Source organism: Mesoplodon mirus, assembly GCF_964341445.2.
Source record: "Mesoplodon mirus genome assembly, chromosome: 13".
In the NCBI taxonomy this organism is placed as follows: Eukaryota; Metazoa; Chordata; class Mammalia; order Artiodactyla; family Ziphiidae; genus Mesoplodon; species Mesoplodon mirus.
The window spans coordinates 51,498,450-51,523,359 of record NC_138989.1 but is presented as its reverse complement, the minus strand read 5'-3'; the positions used below and the strand labels follow the sequence as shown (position 1 = coordinate 51,523,359).

General features: G+C 46.0%; 1 protein-coding gene across 6 annotated transcripts in view; it reads right to left on the bottom strand.

The window, feature by feature from the left end:
• FHOD3 (formin homology 2 domain containing 3) overlaps positions 1-24,910 on the bottom strand; it is a 495,977-nt gene that overhangs the window by 41,494 nt on the left and 429,573 nt on the right. For all 6 annotated transcript variants that reach the window (XM_082640045.1, XM_082640046.1, XM_082640047.1 and 3 more), the window contains 4 exons: positions 13,451-13,609; positions 3,428-3,610; positions 1,634-1,753; positions 745-906 (listed from right to left, as the gene is read on the bottom strand). In XM_082640045.1, coding sequence (XP_082496171.1) covers positions 745-906; positions 1,634-1,753; positions 3,428-3,610; positions 13,451-13,609 — 624 coding nt within the window. The remainder of the gene's footprint in view (positions 1-744; positions 907-1,633; positions 1,754-3,427; positions 3,611-13,450; positions 13,610-24,910) is intronic.

The window sequence follows — 24,910 nt, the reverse complement described above, 5'->3', positions numbered from 1 at the left end:
TGACCTGGCCCTACTGAAGCCCATCTCTGTGAGTTCCCTGTTGCTTCCAAGACCCTTACATCTCCCAGTTCTATTGTGTTTGGGATCCCTCTGAGGTTGTTTGGTCCCAGGGATGCTCCTGCAGCGGGGGCAGCTGGCTATCCAGCTCTTACAACTAAACCATAAGCTCATGAAGATTTTAACTCTGCACTAAGTTTAAGAGCTTGCAGCTGAGGGGCCAATGCTCTATGCTGTTTATAGGTCTATAAAACTGTTCCCTCGGTGTAAGATCATAGACATGGCCAATCTGTAGGGGTCAGGGAGCCAGGCGCCAGGCGTGCCCTTAGTTTCCTGGCTCCACACCTCACTGCAGGGTCCTATGGAAGTCTGAGGAGGAGGCAAATTGCATCTTTTGCACATTTTTGCCCACCTAAAACCAGCTGGGTGATTTCACTGCTCTGGAGAAGCCAGCCTGGTGAGTAACACAGCTGAACAGGGGACGCCAGGGTTAGGACTGACTGGGATGGCAGGCTTGCTTCACATACCTCAGCAGGAAAGAATCTGACAGAGAACCAGAGATGGGAAAATGATCTCAAAAGTCCATTAGAAATGGCATGAGACGAGTTTTATTCACACACTCTAGAGCAGGGGGTGCAAGCATTACTTGGGCGTTTTAGTTAACAGAGCCTGTGCTCCACAGAGGTGACTGATGCAGAGCCAGCCTCTGGGAACAGGCACGCCTGCTCTTCCGAGCCCCGGACATACCTTGGCTGACCTGGTGACGGCCCCAATCTCTGAGTACAGATCAGAGCTGTCCGGGAAGTTTTCCACCACCATGGTGCACACGTGGTGGAGAAGTGACTGCTTGTGCACGGTGTCTTTGACTTCTGGAACCTTCTCGAGGTAGCTTAACTCAAACGCTTTGGCCTGTTTGGGGAACATTAAATAAAAGACAGGAAGAACAAGTTTCATGCAGGTTCTCAGAAAGGCCCAAGTGGCTTTAGAATCAATGGTCTCTTGAAGGAGCCCAATGTTTAGTTCCTCTGTGAGTGAAGCATCTCAGGCCACACGCTCCATCATCCTTAGCTGATCACACATGGACCAGCCACCCTGAGAGCAAAATGAGCCTCCAGCCCTTTCCCACCACGCCCATCAGCCACGGACTATCCCAGGGTTCTGCTCCTGAATCAGGGTGCTGGGATGGGGCAAAGGGGGCGGGGTCTCTGCCATGTAGGTATCTACAACTTCCCTAATCCCTTCCCTGCTGCTTCTCTACTTCCTGGCCGAAGATGGGCCATTAAAACAAACAAACAAAAGTTTGTTTATAATGTGTATGAGTACAAATATTTAAGTGATAAGCTCAGGGGAAAAAAGAGAAAAAGAAAAAAACAGAGTAGAATAGCTCCAAAGTCAATTTTGGGAGGAGCCAAGCTTCACAAGGAATAAAGTGCTTATTTTTCTAAGTTTTCTTATTTATAGCAAGATACAGGCTTGAACAAATAGGCCCTGATATTTTAAGGACAAAACTTCTAGATTTTCACCAAAAAAACACAACAACTGTTTGTTCAATTGTGCTTTGGAGGACCAGAGGTACGACCTCCACTGGCAAGTGGAGGGCAGGGATTTTGTGAGGAAAGGGATGGGAAAGACTTACATTAGTTCCATTTAGAAAGTTCCCAATGGCTAAGAGAGTAGACAGGATAAAGCCCAAGGTTTTATTGTTCTCCAATTGGTCTATTCCTTCCTTCAGGTCCAAAAGTGGTTCTGCCACTTCCTTTCAATTAAAAAAAAGTTAGAAGAAGGTGATAGAGAACGTAAATTTTGGTTTTACTTTGTTCTTTTTAATTTTTGTACAAGGTCATTACCAGTGGAGTTCTCCCAGTATAAGGCAATCCCATGTGATGGGCACATGCTCCCAGATGTGGAAAAGAGCTGAAGGGCAGGAGAAAGTCTAGCCCCAAAGTCTCCTCAGTGGAGACCAACTGGGTACCTGTGGCTCACGGGAGCTTGGTTGGGTGACATCTGCTGTGTCATCCCCTGTTCCTGCCCATCTCCCAAGCTCAAGCAGGACACTCAGGTCATACTCTCCTCCCATTCTCTCTTCTGACCATGGTTGATGTCTATGAAACTCTTCACCTGCATGCTCCTTCAGCATCTGAACCAGTCTTCCTCTTTGCCTTTCTCCTCCCAGGCAGATGACACTGGAAACTGTGGCCTCATTGTCCCTGGACCCAGGTCTCCTAACCTCCCCTCTAGGCACTCTGTGGCTGGCCACCTCTTGGCCTGGGTCACTTTCTAGAAGGCCATCGTCCTCATTACTCCAACTTTCTTCAGAACTCCCACTCTCTCAGGTGTCTAGCCTGCCCCGTGGCCTCATGGCCTCAGTCTCCCCTTCCCTCTGTCTTGTTGTTCTGTAACCACCCCCCACCTCAGCGTCCTCACTGAGGCTCTCCCCAAGCATGGACCCCAAAGCCAGAAGCTTCAGCTTCATTCTCTCCAGCCTCACTTCTGCTAGGCAGGCCCTCCCAGCCTGCAAACCAGGCTGACTCGATGACCTGTTTTCTCCCTGAAGTTACCTCACTTTTCTCCAGAAAATCATCGGAACAGGCTGACTAGTTCTGCAACCACGTCACCCTAGCAGTTCTAGGCTTCTTCAGCCCTGCCTGATTCTCGAATGGAGTCAAATATAGCAGTTTTCCCCTGAAGCAGCCTTAGCCCACTACTACCTGCCTGGCCCTCAGAAAGGACCGTGCTCCCTCCTTTGTGGAAAGAGGAAGACCACACAGCCTCTCCACCTCCTCCGGGCACTTGCTCTCAGTCAAGCTCACCTCCAGCTCACCATCCCTCCCTCCCTTTTCCTCTCCATGGTTCCTTCTTCTCAGCCTGCAAAAAATACTCACCTCTCACCCATCCAGAGAGGACACCTGCTTCTTCCACTTTCTACTCGGGATGAGTGTTCCCATGCCTTCACTGTCAAGGTCCCTTTCCTTCTACTCTCCTCTCAACCTCTTGCAATCTGTTCATCTCAGATTTTCTATTGGGATACTCTCTCAAAGGGACCCAGTGACCTGCTGGTTGCCACAGTCAATGGCAGTGAGGTGACCATCATCAGATAGAAGGATTGTAAGTCACTTCCCATATTGTGTCTTTCTGTATTGTCTAAATTTTCTACAATGAGCATATAGAGTCAGAAAAACATTTGATAGTTTTTTTGGTTTTCTTTTTTAAACAGTCAAGTATCTGAGGCTGGTGCCAGACAGACACTTTAGAATAAGCCCTCACTGGTAGGCTGCTCATCACTCGGTGTAGACACGACCCCGTCACGATCAAACCCTCACCCTTCAAACCCTGTCTCAGCAATGATACTTCACCATGTTCACCGTTAAATAAATGAACGTTCTCAACTCTGGGGACACAGGACTGGCTGCCTCTCTTTCTAAGTGCTGACCTTTTCTGTAGTTTCGTAATCCATTTTGAACGCCCAGAGGTGGAGCCGAGCCGAGAGCTCGCTGATGGAGCACAGTGTAAGGAGGAACTGCTCGGCACTGCCCAGGGGCACCTCGGGGTTGGCCAGCTGCGCTTCCTGGATTTTCTGCTTCTCTTCTTCAGTGGGAACCATGGTTAGAATTTTCTGGAAAGATGGAATGATACAGTATATTCTTAGTGATGGACCCTTCAATGTTTCCAAATTCACATGGTAACTTCCCAACCAGGTAGTAGAGATATTCTGCTGTCAGTGCTCTTATCATATACAGCTGCTATATACCAAATAAACTTTAGAGTAGAAAAGCCCTATGTAGCATCTAAATTTACATTTATTTGTTTTAACATTCTTTCTCTTTCTTTAAATCTCCTGTTTCATAAGCAACTTGCCCTAAATTTCCTAGTCTTGTACATGAAGGACATTCTAAGCAAGAAAGGGATGGGGGGTGAGAGAAAGGTGAAAGAATAAGATAGAAGATTAGAGAACAGCTCCCTGTTCCCTAAGAAATAGAGTAAAACGTGTTAAGAATATAATCTTCTCACAGATTAATCTAAGAGCTTACAAAAATAAATCATTTACCAAGAGCTCAGACTAACTTTTGTACATGGGCCATAGTATAGCTTTAATTGTTTTAAATATTTCAAGTATATTTCAAATTTTATATAGAAATGAAAACATCTTAACATCAAGCTCAAGTCTGATTGAGGAAAAAATGATGATGGTACTTATAAAGAGCAATACTTACCTACTAATGGAAAGAGTATCACTTTCTGCTTTTATTTGTTTCTGGTAAAAGTCAATTGCAGAAGGCAAAGGGAGCAAACAGGCATCAGAAGGATTATGACTCTTATAAGTTCAAATTCCTTAGTGATTACATTTTAAAAGAAGGTAAAAATTCCCATCATGTGACATTTAACATACAACATTACTCTCATTTATCAAATGAGAGTATCAAAGCAAAGAAATACACATTGTGCCATACTTTTCAGTAACTTATGTTAATTCATTAATTCTAAGTGGCTTTGGTTACTGCTCTACAATAGCAACCATCTGGATAAAGTGTGGGAAGGAGTTCCGGTTCTGGGGGAGATAGAGTAAGCAATACGCTGTCTGTCCCACTAAATGCAACTATACACCCTGGACAGCAGGCATGGAGCAGCTACTTGAAGACTTTAAAAAAAAGGAATAGTGGTAGGTGGATTGAAGGAGAAGACCAGAACTGAAAGTTCATCTGAACTGGTAATGAGTTGACCATTTTTCCTCTGGTATTCCCTAGCCTGGGCTCAGTTAGTCCAAAAATCTGGAAGAGGGTATCAGGTGCAGACAGAGAGAATGCCAGGGGAGCCCTCTAGTTCTGACTCGAGGTGTGGGAAAGGGTCTCCTAGCGGTGGCAGCAAGGTTGGCAGGTCCTAAAACTCAGATGAAGGGAACATTCCTCTCCAGTCAGTGGAGCTATGGTCCCAAGAGATGGGGCAAACCCCTTATGCTTTTCTTCTCTATCTTCTCTCTGCTTGGCCCCAGACATGGGCATAGTCATAGCAAGTGCATGGTAAAGTGAGGTAACTAAAGACCCAGCTTTCACTGGAAGACTAAAAAGGAAGGCCCCAGAAAACCAGAAAGCAGTAGGGAGGTCATGAAATATGAAGAGCCTGCAAAGCAAGGGCACAAAGCTGTTTAAGAACTTCTGCGCTTCTCCTTGAGCTGTTCATGTGTGAATCTGACCTTCAAAAGCACATTAAAGACTTTGAGACCTGAACTGGTCTTTGAAAACTTTGAAAACTGAGCTGACGCTGGAACAACAGTCCACAGAAGGTGGGTTAGAATCTGTGGCTTGAACTCCAACAGGTGATGGAACAATTCTTAGTTCTTTTTATGAAACCAGAATGACCCTAATACAAAAACCAGACAAAGTTAATCTAGTCGAGAAAAGAAAACTACATACCAATATCCTGATGAATCAGATGCAAAAATCCTTAACAAAATATTTTAAAGTATATAAATAAATGCCAATATATTAAGATATATAAATCTATTGCTATATTTTATATAGCAATATATTTTAAAATAGCCACAAGGTTGGTTCAATATGAAAAAATTAATCAAAGCAATTAATCTACCAGATTAACAGTGTGAACAAGAAAATTCACACAGTCATTTCAATTGACTCAAAAAAGTTTTGATAAAATTCAATTTCCATTCATGACAAAAGACTCTCAGCAACCCAGTAATAGAAGGCATTTCCCCCACCTGATAAGAGACATTTATATAAAAAAAAAAACCTATAGCTCATTTCATACTTAATGGTGACAGAGAGAATGCTTTCCCTCTAAGAATGGGGATAAGACAGGGTGTCCACTATCACCATTCCTATTTAACATTGTATGGAAATCCTAGCCAGGTATATAAAATTTTAAAAATGCATACAGATTGGAAAGGAAAAGATAAAACTCTTCCTATCACAGATGGTATAATTGTCTACATAGGAAATTTTGAGGAACCTACAAAAAACTTATGAAACAATGAGTTAAACAACGTTGCATAATATAAAGTCAATATACAAAAAAATCCATTTTATTTCTATATATTACTAATGAGCAATTACAAACTGAAATTTTAAAAAAAATGCTATTTACAATGAAATACTTAGGTATGAGTCTAACAAAGCATGTGTAGGATCTGCATTTGGAAAGTAGAAAATGCTGATGAAAGCAACCTAATTGTCTAAAGACGATCTAAATGAAGAGAGAAGGAACAGTGTTCACAGACTGAAGGACTCAACATAGGCAAGATGCTAGTCTTCCCAAAATTGATGTATAAATGTAACTCAATTCCAATCAAAATAGCATGATTTTTTGTGGATATAGACAAGCTGATTCTAAACATTATATGGCAAGGCAGAGGACCAAAACAGTCAAACCAAAATAATTTTGAAAAAGAATACCCTTGGAGGAGTCATACCACTTGACTTTAAGACCTACAATAAAGCTGCAGTATTAAGACAGTGTGGCATGGGCTGCACGATAGATACAGAGACCAGTGGGACAAAACGGGGCATCCAGAAAGAGACTACAACAAATATGGCCCAGTGATTCTGACAAAGGTATGAAGGCAGTTCAGTGGACAAATGGTAGTGTTTTCAACAAATGGTGTTGGATGGAACAACTGGAATCCATATGCAGAAAGTGAACCTCAACTTAAACCTTCCACCTTCTACATAAGTTAACTCAAAGGGGATCATAGATCTAAAAGTAAGAAGCAACACTACAAAACTTTTAGAAGGAAACAGGAGAAAATTTTTGTGACACAGGTTATGCAATGAATTCCTAGACATGATACAAAAAAAGAATAGATTGATAAATTAACCTTCATCCAAATTAAACACTTTTTCTCTATGAAAGACACTGTTAAGAGAATGAAGAGACAAGTTACAGTTCCTCAAAAGATTAAACATAGAGTTATCACATGACCTAGCAATTCCGTTTGTATTTACCCAGAAAAATTAAAACAGTATTCACACAAAAACTTGTACATGAGTATTTGTATTAGCTTTATTCATAACTGCTATGAACTGGACCAAGCTAAATATTCTTCAACGGGTGAATATTTATATTTACAAACAGCCAGTGGTACATCCCTACAATGCGATGATACTCAGCAATAAAAAGGGACCAACTGTAGATACAAACTGCGACTTGGATGAGTCTCAGAGGCATCGATCATGCTGAGTGAAAGAAGCCAATCTCAAAAGGTTACTCGCTGTCAGATTCCATGTGTATGACATTCTCGGAAAGACAAAACCATAGTGATGAGAATCAATCAGTCATTAACAGGGGCTAGGGGTGGGTTAAGGGTGTGACTAGAAAGGGACAGCACAAGAGCTTTTTTGGGAGATGGGACTGTTTTGAATTTTGACTACAGTGGTCATTGCATGAATTTATATATGTTTTAAAACTCAATAGACCCGGACCCCCTCCAAAAGTCAACTCTACTCTATATTAATTTAAAAAAAGCCAAAATAAAAAACTGGACACTTGACACCAGAATCAGCAAACATGCAGATATCTACATGATTGTGCCTTAGGATGTATCTGGGTGGGGTAGTAGTTGTCCCAGGCTTCTGAAAGTGTTATCAGGGAGGGCTGTCTCAGGAGTTGATCAGAAGCCAGTGATGACAAACTGTATTGAAGACCTGTTTTGGGCTGTGGTCAGAGTGAGGTCACTGGTGGTGAGCCCTAGATACCTCTTCTTCCAACATCCTCTTCATCACGGCTCCAAACACAGATTATGTGGGTGGAATGGAGCATCGGGGAGACATTCAGTGACAATCCTCCTTGTTCTCCCACAGGCTGCTGCTACTGATCCCACCTGTCCACATAGATGGCATTTAAAAAGGACCAAAACAATCCAAGCAGATGTCACTTCTTCCAAAACACCCAGCATTTGAACTCAACTGGTTTTCAAAAGAAAAACTTAACTAAGAATTTGTATTTTAATTTTCTTAATGCTCAAATTGTTTTAAGCATGTACAAGAATTCCAAAATATAAAGTTGTCAACGCTTTTCCCCCTTCTTCAGAAGGCATTTTCCTGGGATGATTTTTGTTTGCTTTTTTCCTTTGGGAAAGTAATCAAACACTCCTTTGTTTTTCCTTTCTCTAATTTAAACCACTTGTTCACTACTGAAGATTTATGAGGTTACCATCTGCCAGCTTATTTTACTTCTTTTTTACACATCACTGACAATAAAAATAGCCGTAAGACAGGGGGACAGGAGGTCAACGCTACCTCCTATGAGGTGATGGCCCCGTTTTTCCATGAGCAGAATGACAAGGGAATGAGCATACCTTTAATTTGCTCTTTACAATGTCAGTAGATTTACTGATGTTTCTGTGATGACCATTTGGTTTCACAGGGAGAAAAACATCAAACAGGCCCATGACATAATAATCTCAGTGTTTTTTTTGCTTTCTTCCAGACAGTGTTTCTCCAGCACTGCTTTAAGTATGCTTGCTTTTGTATCTGAAAATCATATTTCAGATGAAAATTCATAAGTCATACTTATTTTTTATGGACCCAAATGCTTTGGGGTTTGGCCATCTCATTCACCTGCAGATGAGACCATGCTAAGTAATTATCATGTCTTGTGAGTTCTTTTTTTTTTAACATCTTTATTGGAGTATAATTGTTTTACAATGGTGTGTTAGTTTCTGCTTTATAACAAATTGAATCAGCTATACATATACATGTATCCCCATATCTCCTGAACAGAACCCTGGCTATGACTCTGGATGAGATTCTAACAGCAGAAACTTGGAGCCTTTATGGCTGAGGCTAGTTTGGATGCAACTTGCAGTCTCATGAGACAATGGTATTCTCTTCATGCACTTCATCTCAGGGAGGGGCTTTTTTTTTTTTTTTTTTTAGTTAACTTCTCAAGTTTATTTCTTGATACTATCTTCTTTCCTTCTTATGATTACTCAAGTGAGGCATGTAAGGCAGAAATTATGCGCCAATTTACAGATGAAGATGCAGTGCCTGAAGCTAAGCTGGATCAACCAAGGAAGCGCTGGAGAACCACCCAGGGGCTCCTCCTACTTTCTAGCACTACTTCCATGCTCATGGCGATTCCACAAACTACCAGTGTGGCTAAGGTGCCCAGTCACTGGGACATTCTGATTCCTGGCACTGTGGACCCACTGATGGGCTCCTGCACTCAGGCTCATCTGCGCATGTCCAGCGCGCACTCAGGGACCTGTGGACGGGGTTCCCCAACACAAACTGCTTGAGAAGATACTGTAGTTTTGTACAGGTGGCCAAAGGGAAATTCTGTTTCTAGGATGCTGACTGGCCTGGCAGCCAAGCAGGGCCAAGTTAAATGTCGTTTGGAGCCATTCAATTGTGTTACCCTCTGAGTAAACACAGACTCTAAAAATGAGAAAAGCAAGGAGAAAAATGAAAACCCTTCCTACTTCCATCTGTGATACCTCAGCGATGTTTTACTTGGGAAAATATCATTAATAATACTTAGAGATGCCCCCAAATCATATTCTAAAGCTTAATACTCTTATGAAAAACTACTTCCTTCATGAAGTTACTTACTCCCATGGGTTTTCATGATGAACCAAATACAAAACATGGGGTTGACAAACAGGATGTCAGTGAATACATCCTAATCACGTCCAGGTACACAGAGGTTTCGTTTCGAATGACCCCATTAAGCCGTGGTGCCACGCTACAGGGCCTGCATCCAAGAAGCAGACGGTTTGGCAAAAGGCCATTTGGGCATAAGCTGGAAATCATATTAGTGAAGATCTGTAAGGATACAACTTACATCTCTTCTCAGCCCTGACGTAACTCTTGAACAACAAGCCTAGACAATAAGCTTTGGAGGAGTAGCTCTGCACTTGGATGAAGACCATCTCTACCCCTTGGGCCCCTGGGATCAGTGGCCAGAGACAGCAGGTAACAGCTGGAAGGGCCTGGGTTCTGTCTTCCCCACAAGGACTGGTTTCTTCTGGATTCTCAGCTACAGCTGACAAGAGTTGAAAATATACAGTCTCTGGATTTGCCCAGGCAGCTTCAGATGAGGGGTTCTCAATCAGGGTGATTCTGTCCCCAGGGTATATTGATGAAGTCTAAGAGACATTTTTGGTTGTCACCCCTGGATGGGTGCCACTGGCATCTTGTGGGCAGAGGCCAGGGATCCTGAACCCCCTACAATGCACAGGGCAGCTCCCACAATAAAGAACTGTCCAGTCCAGAATGGCAATAGTGCCAGTTGATAAACCTTGCTTTCAACAAAAACTGTGGTAAAAATGTGTAACTCCATGTCTTGTGACTATATATGAATTTACCGAGCACTCATGACACAATAAGCTCTCAGGAAGGGATAGGCAGTGTTTTCTATGGCTGTGTCCTCTCACTGTACCTCATTTCATATGCCAGCTACTCCCAGAGGAAAACCATAGGCAGCGCTGTGATGCGGACTGCGTTGCCTCAATCATCTTCTCACTCCCCTTTCAGATTCCCTCTTATTCTTTTCGGTGCGTGAGCCCAGGCCCAGACAGCCCACCTGGGCTGGCTGCCACCAGGGCTGGCCTGTGGATTGCACTTCAGACTCAGGCTCTAGAAATCATATTTCAGCTCGACCTCTTACTGGCTTGTGAGCTTGGACACAGACCAACGTTGGAACTCACCCTCTTCATCTTTAAGATGAAGAACATAATAGTATGTACCTAGTAAGGTTCTGATGAGCATCCGTGTGAAGCACCTACCTGGTGTCTGGCCCACAGGAGGAAACCTAGGAAAGTCAAGTTTAGTGCTGTGCTGCTCCTACATCCGTCATCGTTACTGTACCTATCATCATCCCTTCCTGGATTGAAAAGGTGCTCAGCTGGAAACCAGTCAGAAAAGGAAAAAATAATTTGATTCATTCTAAAATCTAAGTAACTTATTGTATCTGAAACTCTCCCCACCCAGGGAGACTGACATTTCAGGAAAGAAAAGAGGCAAAACCAAAGGCATCCACCTCTCCTGATGGACTTTCAAGTTCTCATGGCAATAAGGGGAAATATTTTTAAAAGGGGAAGTTGTCACTTTTTCCTTCAATCAAGCTGGCCCTGGCTGCATTTGGAGCCTATGTACGAATCTGAAGCTTCTGCAGTCTTTAAAAGATCCTGTGAAGTAAACAGGATGGCCAGGACGTGCGCTAGGGCCTACTACTCTGTCTGTCCTATGTGAGAGACACTTTGCACGTGGTTCGTCCCACTTGGCAGCTCCCACCTGCCCAATGCCCCTCTCTCTTGCTGCTCTGTGCGTCCCAGGGTGGACGTGCCTCACACTGAGGCTGGGCCTGCCCCCTTCTTTCTCGCTGTCTGGCAGCTGCCTCACTGTCCCTCTCTGTATTTGCCTACTGTCACCTGCTCTCTCCTTTTTACACCCTCCCCGTTCTGCCACGTGCCCTCAGTCCCTGGCTCTGTTGACCTGCTGTGTTGCATGGCCTGAGTCCAGGGCTCGGGCTCCACCTCCTCTCCAGCCAGATGGAAGTGCATTTCCCTCATCGTACCTGCTCCTGGCACAGGCTGTGTGTGTGTTTCTCAGGGCAGAGTTGCTTAGGCCTCTTACTGGTTTCCTAGGTTTGCCATAACAAAGCATCACAAACTCAGGGGTTCCAAACAAAGGAAATTTATTCTCTCACCGTTTGAGAGACTAGAAGTCTAATATCAAGGTGTCGGCAGGGCCATGCTCTTTCTGAAGACTCGAGGGGAAGATCTTTCCTTGCTTTGTCCTCGCTTCTGGTGGTTGTCGGCAGTCCTTCATGTTCCTTGGCTTGTAAACGCTTCCCTCCAATTTCTGCCTCCATCATCACACGGTGTTCTGTTCTGTGTGTCTTCCTGTGTATCCTCGGTGTTCCCATGGCATTCCCCTCTCTGTGTCTATGTCCAAACTTCTCTCTTCTTAGAAGGATATCAGCCAGTGGAGTAGGACCCACCCTAATCCAGGATGACTTTATCTCAACTTGATCATGTCTGCAAAGACCCTATTTCCAAATAAGGTCACATTCTGGGGTTCTGGGTAGACATGGATTTTGAAGTTTGTACTCAATCCAGTACAAACCTCTGGAACACGGCTTTTCCTGTGGAGGTCTCTGCTTTCCAAAGCACAAAGGCACGGCTGTCTTCCTGGGTTCAGGCATCACTTTGCCCCATGGGCCCCACTGCCCCCTACCACACTCAGGGCTGGAGACGCGTCCGGCACAGCCCCCCAGGCCTCCCTCACTTTCAACTCTCCTGCCAAAGCCCGCTCTCCCTCGCTGCAGCCAGCCTTCATTGGCTTCCTTCACTCTCGAGGTTTTCAAATAAGACTGGGTATGAAGGAATCTCACATATGGAGAGCCTTTTTTTTTTTTTTTTTTTTTTTTTTTTTTTTTTTTTTTCTTTTTGCGGTATGCGGGCCTCTCACCGCTGTGGCCTCTCCCGTTGCGGAGCACAGGCTCCGGACGCGCAGGCTCCGGATGCGCAGGCTCAGCGGCCATGGCCCACGGGCCCAGCCGCTCCGCGGCATATGGGATACTCCCAGACCGGGGCACGAACCCGTATCCCCTGCATCGGCAGGCGGACTCTCAACCACTGCGCCACCAGGGAGGCCCTGGAGAGCCTTTAAAGGAATCCAGGGCTCTTTGCCAATAGAAGGATGGGGTGGGTGTCACCCAACGTCATGAAGCAGTGTCCTCAGATCCCCACTCTGACCCAGTGGGCCTCCAGGCCATCCACCCGTCTGTAGGAATCGGTGGGCTGAGCCATTGGTTTCACTCACTCTTTCTCTGTTATAAGAACAGGAGATTTAACTTCCTACAGACAGGCACCAGCCCACAGCGGAGGGTGAGCAGGGCCTGGTGGAAGGGCACTGGACCCTGGCAGAGCAGGGGAGCTGTGGCGCCAAGTGGGCCGCCTGCCAGCCATGTAGTCACACCCAATCTCTCTCCACTTGTGCCACTCAGATTAACAAATGCTGCAGACTCAGTTGGCTTGGGTTCTCCAGCTGATCAAATGAAACCCATCTCTACACACCCCAAAGGGTGCCAAGAGAGAAACAAATCCGCTAATACGGAGTGAGCACGTATGGAAAACCCTACTTTTGAGACTGTTCATTAAACGTATTTGGTTTGAAATGATGTGAAAGAAGGCATCCCAGCCCCACCCCTGTGGAAGTTGTCAAATTCTTCTTCCACATCGAGGTAGGCGGAATGTGGTCAGAAGGAAGTTAAATGAACCAGAGAGTGAGGATCTCTGAATTTCCTAGGCAAAGTGGGGCTGCTTTCCCCCCAGAAGTTAAAAAACAAGATGTGAGAATTATTAACATTATTCAGAATCTGGCTGAGACAGAAAAATGGCAAGCCACCCTGTGGAGAAAGTCACATTGGACACAGTACTGTTTACATATGCAACGTATTACAGAACACAAATAACACTGCACGGAGCTCCCCTTACCTCAATCCCTTCTTTGTTTAAGGCATATTCATCAAAATTCAGAATGGCTATCTTAATCGTTCTTGGAGGGGGCAGCACTGTCAGACCAATATTAATAGCATTGCTCCTCTTGGAATCCAGGACGATGATCTCCTGCTTTTTTCCATCTGCAGCAGTTTTCTTGTGATAAAATAAGGAGAATCCAAGATTAATGCATCATCTTTGGTCCTCTATTAAAAGCAAACTCACAACTTACTTAGACATGAAAACAAATGCCCTCAGTTTAGCTCAGGGAAGGACTGGCTACCTCTCAGCACAGCAGAGATCAGGGATTAGTTCCAAGAGGCCGCCAAGAGCAGGGCAGCAATGGAACTTCGCGAGTCAGACACGTTACAAAATAAAATTGATTTGCCTTCAATTGGGAAAAATGTGATATTTTGGAAGGAAAAAAAAAACCCTGTTTTTTTTCCATAGAGGCAGTGGAAACAAAACTCAAACCTCTCAGAGTTCCCTTCCTGCAGGCTGCGAGGTGTCGGAATGTGCCTTGGTTGGCCCTGGAGCGTGTGGTGTGTGCCCAGAGATGGAGAAACCTGGTCCGCGCACCGAGGAGATGGGAGCCAGAAGGGAATCCGGCATCTCAGGGGCTCCCCTCATCATTCCAACATCCTCCGCCCTGACACCTGAGCACTTCCGCCTCTCCTGCTACACTCAGCCATCTGGGCAGCTGCCCAGTGGGTGGGTGAAGAGGAGTGAGGGATAAACTAGCAAAGAGGCCGAGGAGGGGGACCATGTCCCCACAGAGCCCTGATGTATGTGGCCTCCCTGCTGGCCTGGCATCCTCGGGGCAGTCCCTGCGGCCAGCCCCGGGCTGGCACACAGCCAGAAGCCAGGAAGGGTGTGAGGTGCTGAGCCAATGCTCACCTCTGCCCAGAGCTGTGACAAGGCTCCCAGCTTTCCCCTTCAGCTCTCGGGAAGTCAAGGGCGGGTGGCAACCGGGACAGGTGGAGGGGGGCTGGCCAGCAAGCTTCCTGTGCTGCACAGCTTCCCTTGAGGCCACAGGGCTGGGAAGATGATGATTTTTTTTTTTTTTTGCGGTACGGGGGCCTCTCACTGTTGTGGTCTCTCCCGTTGCGGAGCACAGGCTCCGGACGCACAGGCTCAGCGGCCATGGCTCACGGGCCCAGCCGCTCCGCGGCATATGGGATCTTCCCAGACCGGGGCACGAACCTGTGTCCCCTGCAACGCCAGGCGGACTCTCAACCACTGCGCCACCAGGGAAGCCCAATTATGATGATTTTGATTCATGAAACAAGCCTGGGGTGACGAGGATGGGTAAGACACATCCAGCACAGTGACGGGGTGTGCTCACTGTGTGAGGGACCCAGCTGTGGGGTAGCTAACTCCCCTGGTGGTGGAGGGGGTTAGGGTCTGGAGAAGCTGCCACCTGAGCTGGACCCTCAAGACTGTCTAGGACTAGCCTGGGGCTGGGAGAGAATATAAGGAGAGGAGAAGTGCCTTTGTCTAGTTCCAGGGAACTGCCAGAGATGAAGCTGGAGGTCTGGGGGCCATATGGGGGAGCTCCATGAATCAGCTGCTCAGAACCCCCCTGCAGGCAGGCCCCAGCTGAGCAGCTGACAGCTGCTCAAGGACGGCCTCCTGTGCTGAGGCCTCAGCCTCTCCTCTGAGGAAGGGAACCTGGCTGGGCCAGGGAGCAGCTGAACCGCCCAGGGCAGCTGGTCGCTGTAGCACAGGAGGTTGGGAGCTGGCTAGGAAAAACGGCTGCGGCCCCTTACATCCTACTGAGCCCTTCCAAACTCAATTGCTAACATTCTATTTTAGGTCCTTAGATATGCATTTGGGAATAAATTACAATTTCTTCATGAAGAAAATAACTGAAAGCATCCCAGCTGTTTGGCCGCCTGGTAGCCAGGAGGAACCATTCCTATGGGTGTGCTCGTCGGCTTGGAACTGTGAGGTCCCAGGGACACGCGGCATAAATGCACCCTCACTCTGTAGGGCAAGCTTGTCTTCTATATATTTAAGCAAATAAGCTTATCAGGAGCCCCTGAAATCTACTTTAAAACATTATTTTGTGTATAGAAGGCTAAAAAGGAATGAGAAAAGGTTTGACAAAATGCTGATTACAGGCAATGAAGACAGATGTGATGACTTGCGATGCCCACGTTGGGATGCAGGGTGTCCACCCCTCCAGGTGCTGCAGGGAGCCTGTGCAACATCCATTCCCTCTTCCCTGCTCACCACAGGGACTTGATTTTTTTCAGGCTGGTAATATGTCAGTGAAATCAGTCACCTCCCTGGACCCTTGGCAGGTAAGGCTGGCAGTTTGGGTTTTTGTTTTCCTGATTAAAAAGAGATAGACCCAGTGAGCCATGCCTTTTGCCTTTCCTCCTTCTTCCTGCCTAGAATGTGGATGTGAGGCCCAGAGAGACAGCAGTGAGACATCTCATGAGCACAAGGAAGGAAGCCACATGGACGGAAGCATGGAAGACAGAAGAAGCCTGGGACCTGGCATTGGACAGGCAACTACCCACAGCCAGGCTCCAGCGCAGGAAGCATTTATGGGAAGGCAGGAGTTCCCTGGGAATCATTAGCCCTTAGACCCCATCTATAGAGTCCCCGTCATTCTAGGAGCCTGCAGAAATGCCTGAGCAGGCCCAGCCCAACTGCAGCCTTTGTGCAAATGAGAAATAGATGCCCACCTCCAGGGAGACACAGCCCCATGGCAAACAGCTTGAGAGGGAAGCACCGTTCAGATTTCAGCCCTCCCCCCTCAGCCAGCGTCCACGTGCAGCAAGCAACCCACACAGACTCGGGGTGGCTCTGAGCCTGAGATGTCCTTGCCCCCATTCTCAGTAGAACTCAGTTCACACCAACGGACACAACCACACCCACACCCCTCATAAGTCGGGAAGAAGCAAGCTGCTGGGCATCCTGAGATAATGGGGAAGCTATCTTCACAAACGATGCTGCATGTTTTCAGAGCACTTCCAACCACTTTGCAAAGGAAGGAATAAGAATTAAAGTCATATCTGAAATTGAATTGTTAAATCTCTGGATTTTATCCAAGAGGTATTTTAAATGCTCTTCTTCATAATTAAAACAGACTCTACTGGATGCTACTGACCCCTCAAGTGCCTTGGTGGCTGTCCTGCCCGACACGAGGGGTGGGTCACGCGGGCTTGTCCAACTCTCCCCTCCCCTCCCACAATAAACTGGAGCAGCGCCTGTAAGAACAAGCCAAAGTTCTCTGTGCCCGGAACCATGCGTCCTGTCTAGGGATTAGCCGTCATCAATTCTGATCCATTTCAATCCTCTTTCAGGGTCAAAGCCCAGACCAGCAAGAGTGACCTTCACTACGTCCTTCACCTGGTCCTGTGTCTGAGTCACTGTCGCCCATCCTCTTCCACAAAGCCTCTCATGCCCCGTCCTTCATTCCCGCCACCTGCACCCTGAACCCGAGCCCTGGTGCCAGCCTCCCAGGGCAGCCCACCACGGGCCTCCTGCTTCCAGCCTCTTCTCACCCCCAGCGCATTCACCCTACTCTTGCTAAGAGTCTTTCTCAGGCACCCATCTTCTTATTGCACTTCTCTGATCAGACAGTCTGTGACCGTCCACTGTTTGAAATGAGAAAAATAGGAAATTGGTCAATGATAGAAAGAGGAGATAAAGCAGATAAGACAGAGTGTTCCTTATAAAGGAGGTTAGGAAATGTTACATGACCCTCTAAAGGCATCTGGAAAGGAAGGGCTAAGATGTGATGGGGCAAAGGTGGAACAGGGTTGGGAGGATGACAGGAGGTGATACTTCTAGGCAGGAGATGAGAAAGTTGTTTTGCATTTTATTTGAGCCCAGACACATCCCAAAAAACAACACACAAACAAGGAAACAAAACGCCCAAACCTCCTGAAATATCAATACAGGGCCTACTTGAAGGAACTGACAAAATTTTCTTGAGAGAAAAAGAAGAAGATGTGCATAAATGAGAAACATCATGTTCCTGGATAGGAAGCCTCAATGTTGTAAGGATGTTCATTATCTCTCATCATAGAATTTATATCTAAATAATATATATATTTAAAGTGATTCTAATCAAATTCCAACAAGATTTTTTTGGAATTAAAAAATATTCTAGAGTTACTATGAAAGAATATATGTGTAAAAAATCCATAAGTAGAAATATATATAATATCTACCCAATTAGCTCTAGAAACTTATAAACTGATATAATTAATGTGTAGCACTGGCACTAAACAGCTACAATGATAGAACAGAATAGAATGAAAGTACAGAAAAAGCTCTCATACAGTGATCCAGGGCATTCCAACGAGAGCACAAGATCAGTGAGTCACAATCCATTATGAAAGCCCAATTCTAATATGGAACCAAAGAAAGTAACTTTAAGTCAAAAACTCAACATGGTAGGTTAACCTCATGACAGACTGGATTGACTGACATCTTCCTTCTTTAAAAAAAAAAGCCAGCAGAAAGCAAGAACACAGGCTGTGTGAGAATGTCCAAGGGTCATCATGGTTGGAGTATGCCACACCCCATGAGACTCCTCTGCTGATTGGCTTCTCAAGATGTTATCAGTGATGGTCCACGACAGCAAACCCTGAGCAGGAAAAGAGGCTGAGAAGCAAGCTTAGTCCTTCAACTGTCTCTTTCTGGTTGGCAGGGTATCTTCCCACATTTATTTATTTTTTGCCTTTCTTTGATACAGATCTCATTTCCTGAGTGCCTGTTAGGTGCCTACGCCTTGAATGGGGACATTTTTCATGGAGACCAACAAAAATGTGGGGGGGCACGATGCCACCGGCAGCAATGGTCAGTCCTGGGACAACAGGAAATAAGTGTTTCTGCCTCAATTCTTTGAGAAAAGGTCTATCAGCCAAACCTCTGCCCTCAGGTCTCAAGAACTCCCAGGGCAGAAAGGATGCTGAGGGAGGCTCCTGTGGGTGGGGCTTCAGGCACAGGATGCTGGACTAGGGGGCTGCTGGAAGTGAAAATGGGAACAACTGTCTCTGGGGCAAGAGAGTTGCGCCAGCAACAGAGTGGAAGTGAGCAGAGTGGGGGGAACCAGGTGCGGATGTCTTTGAACATGCAATTTCCCCAAGTACACGCAGAAGTTCTCAAGGTAAAAGAGGAACTTACTTCTTGAAGGGGCAAGGGGCACTCTAGGAAGAGGCCAGGCTCTGATTTGCTTCCAGAAAGCCTAGTGAAGCTGAACGTCTGAGCCGGACGAGGCAGCAACACCCTGAAGCTCCTTCAAAACAACAACTACCAGGGAGCCTCCAACCTGCCAACCGTTGCCCTTCCGGAAATACTGTCTCTGGAGAAATGCTTCAGGTTTGCATGGAATGGAGGGCTTCTGTTTGCTTTTGACTTGGCCACGAAGATTGCACGGAGTGGGGAGAGGGTGTCACAGCCAAAAGGGGGAGAGGCCGAGGTTACCCTCTATGGCAAGAGATGCTGTCAAGGCCAGCAGAGACCTCTTAGAGAGAAGGGGCAGGAAGGAAGTCACCAAGGCAGTTCAGCTCCTTTCTCCCAAGCTGTCCAAGAGGGCTGAGGGTCCAGTTCCAGGAGGCAGAGGTGAGCCCCTCCAGGAGGAAGCTTCAAACAGGCGGTGCCCATGACCACAAGACTTACAGAATTTCTAAGAAGCATAGAAGAGGTACTCAATTTAAGCAGTGAGTGGGCTTCCCTGGTGGCGCAGTGGTTGAGAGTCCGCCTGCTGATGCAGGGGATATGGGTTCGTGCCCCGGTCCAGGAAGATCCCACATGCTGCGGAGCGGCTGGACCCGTGAGCCATGGCCGCTGATCCTGCGCGTCCAGAGCCTGTGCTCCGCAACGGGAGAGGCCACAACAGGGAGAGGCCCGCGTACCACAAAAAAAAAAAAAAAAAAGAAAGAAAGAAAAATAAGCAGTGAGTGCTAACTGCCAAGGCTTAGGGGTAAGGGCTGTGACTTTCCCCTGCAGCCCTAGATTCACCTGGTGGTCAGCTCCCTGGGTGGGGGCTGTCTCTCTAGAACCAACCAGCTCCAAGAGGTTGGGCCCTGCAAACTCAGCCATTCCAAGGGGCAGAAAGTCACATACGACAGGAATATTTTTTAGAACGGTTAAACCACCTATTCAGGTCTTCTCAGGGGGACTGTGGGGCAACGCCAATCCTGATACAGAGATGGATGACCACAGGCCTCGCAGGGAGGAGACATGCAAGTCAGGTTTTTGGACAGAACAAAGTATTGCCTCCAAGACCAAGTCTTTTAGAATCTGCAAGTAAAGAGACAAACTTGATTCTGAATGGTTATGGGGTGGGTGACTGCCATGTAAGAGTGACCACAACCTGATAGCATTCAATATCCTGAGGACGAGACCATTACTCCCCCTCATAATCATTCAGTTTTGGAAAAGAGAAGGGTGAATATTCAGGCAGCAGTTAGGAAAAACTGGAAAGGAAAACTTTAACGCTAAATAGTAGTCATTAAGCTTAGAGGCTAATTTAAAATCTCACATTGGAATCTCAGGAAAGTCACGATGAGACAAAGGCTAAGAAAATCAATAGCATAAAAAAAGACTGATCTGTTAACACAGCACAAAAGCACATTCTCCCCTGTTGCACTGGGTCTACCAAACAACTCTGGGAGGTCAGGCACACAGGATCAGGCCTGGTTTCTTTCTTTTTTTCCCCCCATAGTCAAAAACAGGCTCAGAGAGGTTGACCGACTTGCTCAAGGTCACGCAGTTAGAGGTAGAGTCCAGACCAAATGAAATTTAAAATTTCAGTAGCAAAGCATACAGATCATTAAGGAGAAAGAGAGAGTCTTTTTTTAAAAACAATGACAAGATTTAAAAATCCCCAAGGGAAGAGCAAGAGGAAGCGTTCAGAACATGAGCTTGAAAGTAGCCGAAACAAAACGGAATCCAGGGATGACACGAGCAGATTCAGGAGCCCTGAAGCGTAACTGTAAATATCCAGAGCATCAAGTCACCAGGTAGGTCAGCTGGGGTCTGACCCATTCACAGCCTGGAGACCTTGCCAAGTCACTGAATCTCTCTGTGTCTCGTGTCCTCTCTGGGACCTGATCTCACAGGGTTTGTTGTGAGGATGAAAGGAGACAATGGATGTAAATCAGTGAGAACAAGGCTGGGCCCCTGGTAAGCACAACAGAAGTGTCTGCTGGGACTATTAAGAGTATTACTGGTATTGATACATGTAAAGTATTCAGGACAATACCTGGAAAATAGTGCTTTCTAAGAATTAGCTCTTAGCTTTTTTCACTACCAATGACTCCTCTTTTTTTTTTATCATTTTGACCTAATAACATTGTATTTTAAAAATATATGGTTTACCAAAGTGTATTTTTCATAACTAATGCATCTACCACGCTTACTGATCAAAGGCACCTATATAAACAGGAGTGTCAGATCAGACCGGTGTCCCCACCCTGAATAGTGATAGTTGCAGGAGACAGTGCAGGGACTTGATACTCAGTTTAGCCTGCAGAGCTGCTTCCTGGGGACATGGACAACTTGCCTGGGGCTTCCTGAATGAATGAAAAGAGCTTATGGATGCTCATTAGAGTCTGTGCAGACTCCCAGGCACATGGACAGTGCCTGGTGTGGGAAGTAGATCTAGTAAATGAGCCATGGCACACCATGATAAAGACGGTCAAGGTCCAGAGAAGGGCCACCGTGAAGGCATAAAATTCCACGTGGGAGGAGAGGACAACATGAGCAGAGTAAGGAGGGGAGCACGGGCAAAGACTGTGGAGGCTCACAGTCTGGGCAGGTGGATAGGGCTTGCCTTCCAAAGTTTTCTGAAATGTTGACATGGAGAATCACCCCTTTGAATTTTTTTTTTTTTTTTGCGGTACGCGAGCCTCTCACTGCTGTGGCCTCTCCTATCGCGGAGCACAGGCTCCGGACGCGCAGGCCCAGCGGCCATAGGCTTACGGGCCCAGCCGCTCCGCCGCACGTGGGATCCTCCCGGACCGGGGCACGAACCCGCATCCCCTGCATCGGCAGGCGGACTCCCAACCACTGCGCCACCAGGGAAGCCCTCACCCCTTTGAATTTTTAAAGAGTAATTTTACTAGCACAAAGGATGCAGTTTTTAAAAAGTAGTTATTCAGCACACAGAACTTGTCATCGCAGAGGGTGCTGTGACTGAAAATAGAAACTGGGCTAAGGACATGATTTATTAAGAGAACTCAGAGTCTTGGAGAATACTGCTAAGTTTGAGAGCATTTCCATGAAAGGCGACTGACCTCTCAAAACGCTTGTCAGCATCACTGTCACAGACCCTGGGGCTGGCTCAGCAAGGCATGAGTTCTAGAAATGGTAAATCATTCCTCCTCGTTCCCCGCTAACTGCCAAAAGAGTGACACCACAGGATATTTTTGAAACTGTCCATTGAGAAAGTGACAATGACAGTGATGCCACCATACAGATGTCATAAAGATATGACTGCTATGGAATTTTCCTAAGTCCTGTAACAAGGGAGAAGACCATATATATGGGAAAGCATTAAGGCAAAAGACAACAACAACATCCAAAAGCCAAAGAAACCTAAATAAAAGCTGAAAAACCTTTAGTTAGGAATAGAGTTTCTGAGGACCTAGCCAGAATAGGCTTGCTTATTGGTAAGTTTAGAAAAAAGTGTTAACTTCCCATATTTGTTCTTAGAGTCTTTTACAGCAGAGGCCAACTGTAAAACAGTTACATTTCCAATGTTAATGTAGTTTATCTAGTACCCTAACCAGGAGACTTTTGAGAGGGGAAGGGAGTACTCTTAATAATTATGCTGGGACCTCCACACACACCAGGATCATCCTGGATACACTAGGGTGTGTGATCACCCCAGATAAGCCCCAAAGTTGGGTTTGGAATTTTCAGGGAGAATTCAGGTTTTCTGAGGGTGCTGTTCAATAAAATAACATACTTCCTTATGACCTGAACTTGAATATAAGGTAGGAAGATTTTCTCTCTTCTCAGGAGAATAAAATGGAGGTGGATGTGGGGGGCCAGTGAAGGAGTCAATGTGGAAAGTGATGGTGGGAACAATGCCCCCCTCAATGGTGCCTCATTTTTCACTGTAAATCAATGGTTCACAACTTTGGCTGAGGACCCTGGGGAGATTTTCAAAAGAACCCAGGCTAGGGCTTGCCTCAGACCAATAAATCATCATCTCTGAATTTTCTTAAAGAGTCACTGATAATAGTTTCTGATATATTTAGAAACTTCAAGGTAAATAAAGTTGAAAAAATTTCTCCAAATCCATTCTGGAGCCCCCTCCCCTTAATAAAGCAATGAACCCAGGTAAGTAAGACAGCAATGAGTCCCCAAAGGGGAAATCAGGTCCCTTCTTCCTTCTGTGCCCCTCTTCCACTCCATACCTTTTGTGGTCTCTCTGGATCTGAGAGTATAAAAGCTGCCCTTTGGGGGCAAGAGGAAATTGGCTGTCCTGGATTAGGCACAGATGTGGAAGGCCACTTCCTGGGGCTCCTCAGGGTGATGTCAAGACCATGGAGGGTACCTCCCCACCCCCAGGGGCTTTCTGCCCTGACATCCTACCCTGGGGTCATTTTAACAACCTCTTATGCCATTCTCCACATCTTAGACCAGCAGAAGAAACACAACATGATGAAATTTAGTGCAGGATTTCTGTCTTTTTCCTCAAAATATAATTAAAATCATCTTACTAAAAAGCTATATAGAGAGATTGGTTCAGGATGGTCGAGAAGAAGGACGTGCTCTCACTCCCTCTTGTGAGAGCACCAGAATCACAACTAACTGCTGAACAATCATCGACAGGAAGACAGTGGAACACAAAATAAAAGACATCCAAAGACAAAGGAGAAGCCACAATGAGATGGTAGGAGGGGCACAATCACAATAAAATCAAATCCCATAACTGGGTGGGTGACTCACAAACTGGAGAACACTTACACCACAGAAGCCCACCCACTGCAGTGAAGGTTCTGAGACTCACGTCAGGCTTCCCAACCTGGGGGTCCGGCAACAGGAGGAGGAATTCATAGAGGATCAGACTTTGAAGGCTACAGGGATTTGATTACAGGACTTTGACAGGACTGGGGGAAAAGAGACTCCACTCTTGGAGGTACACACAAAGTAGTGTGCACATTGGGACCCAGGGGAAGGAGCAGTGACCTCATAGGAGACTGAACCAGACCCACCTCCTAGTGCTGGAGGGTCTCCTGCAGAGGCGAGGGTGGCTGTGGCTCACTGTGAGGACAAGAACACTGGCAGCAGAAGTTCTGGGAAGTACTCCTTGGTGTGAGCCCTCCCAGAGGCCGCCATTAGCCCCACCAAAGAGCCCAGGTAGGCTCCAGTGTTGGGTCACCTCAGACCAAACAACCAACAGGGAGGGAAGGCAGCCCCACCCGTGAGCAGACAAGGAGATTAAAGTTTTGCTGAGCTCTGCCCACCAGAGCAACACCCAGCTCTACCCACCACCAGTCCCTCCCATCAGGAAATGTCCACAAGCCTCTGAGATGGCATCATCCAGCAGAGGGCAGACAGCAGAAGCAAGAAGAACTACAGTCCTGCAGCCTGTGGAACAAAAAGCACATTCACAGAAAGATAGACAAGATGAAAAGACAGAGGGCTATGTACCAGATGAAGGAACAAGATAAAACCTCAGAAAAACAACTAAATGAAGTGGAGATAGGCAACCTTCCAGAAAAACAATTCAGAATAATGATAGTGAAGATGATTCAGGATCTCGGAAAACAACTGGAGGCAAAGATAGAGAAGATGCAAGAAATGTTTAACAAAGACCTAGAAGAATTAAAGAACAAACACCTAGAAGAATCAAAGAACAAACAAACAGAGATGAACAATGCAATAACTGAAATGAAAAATACATAGAAGGAATCAATAGCAGAACAACTGAGGCAGAAGAACGGATAAGTGACAGAAGACAGAAGAGAGAATAGTGGAATTCACTGCCATGGAACAGAATAAAGTAAAAAGAATGAAAAGAGTCTCAGAGACCTCTGGGACAACATTAAATGCAACAACATTCGCATTATAGGTGTTCCAGAAAGAGAAGAGAGAGAGGAAGGACCTAAGAAAATATTTGAAGAGATTATAGTCAAAAACTTCCCTAACATGGGAAGGAAATAGCCATCCAAGTCCAGGAAGCACAGAGAGTCCCAGGCAGGATAAACCCAAGGAGAAACATGCCAAGATACATAGTAATCAAATTCACAAAAATTAAAGACAAAGAAAAATTATTGAAAGCAGCAAGGGAAAAATGACAAATAACATACAAGAGAACTCCCATAAGGTTAACAGCTGATTTCTCAGCAGAAACTCTACAAGCCAGAAGGGAGTGGCATGACGTATTTAAAGTAATGAAAGGGAAGAACCTATGACCAAGATTACTCTACCCAGCAAGGATCTCATTCAGATTTGACAGAGAAATCAAAAGCTTTA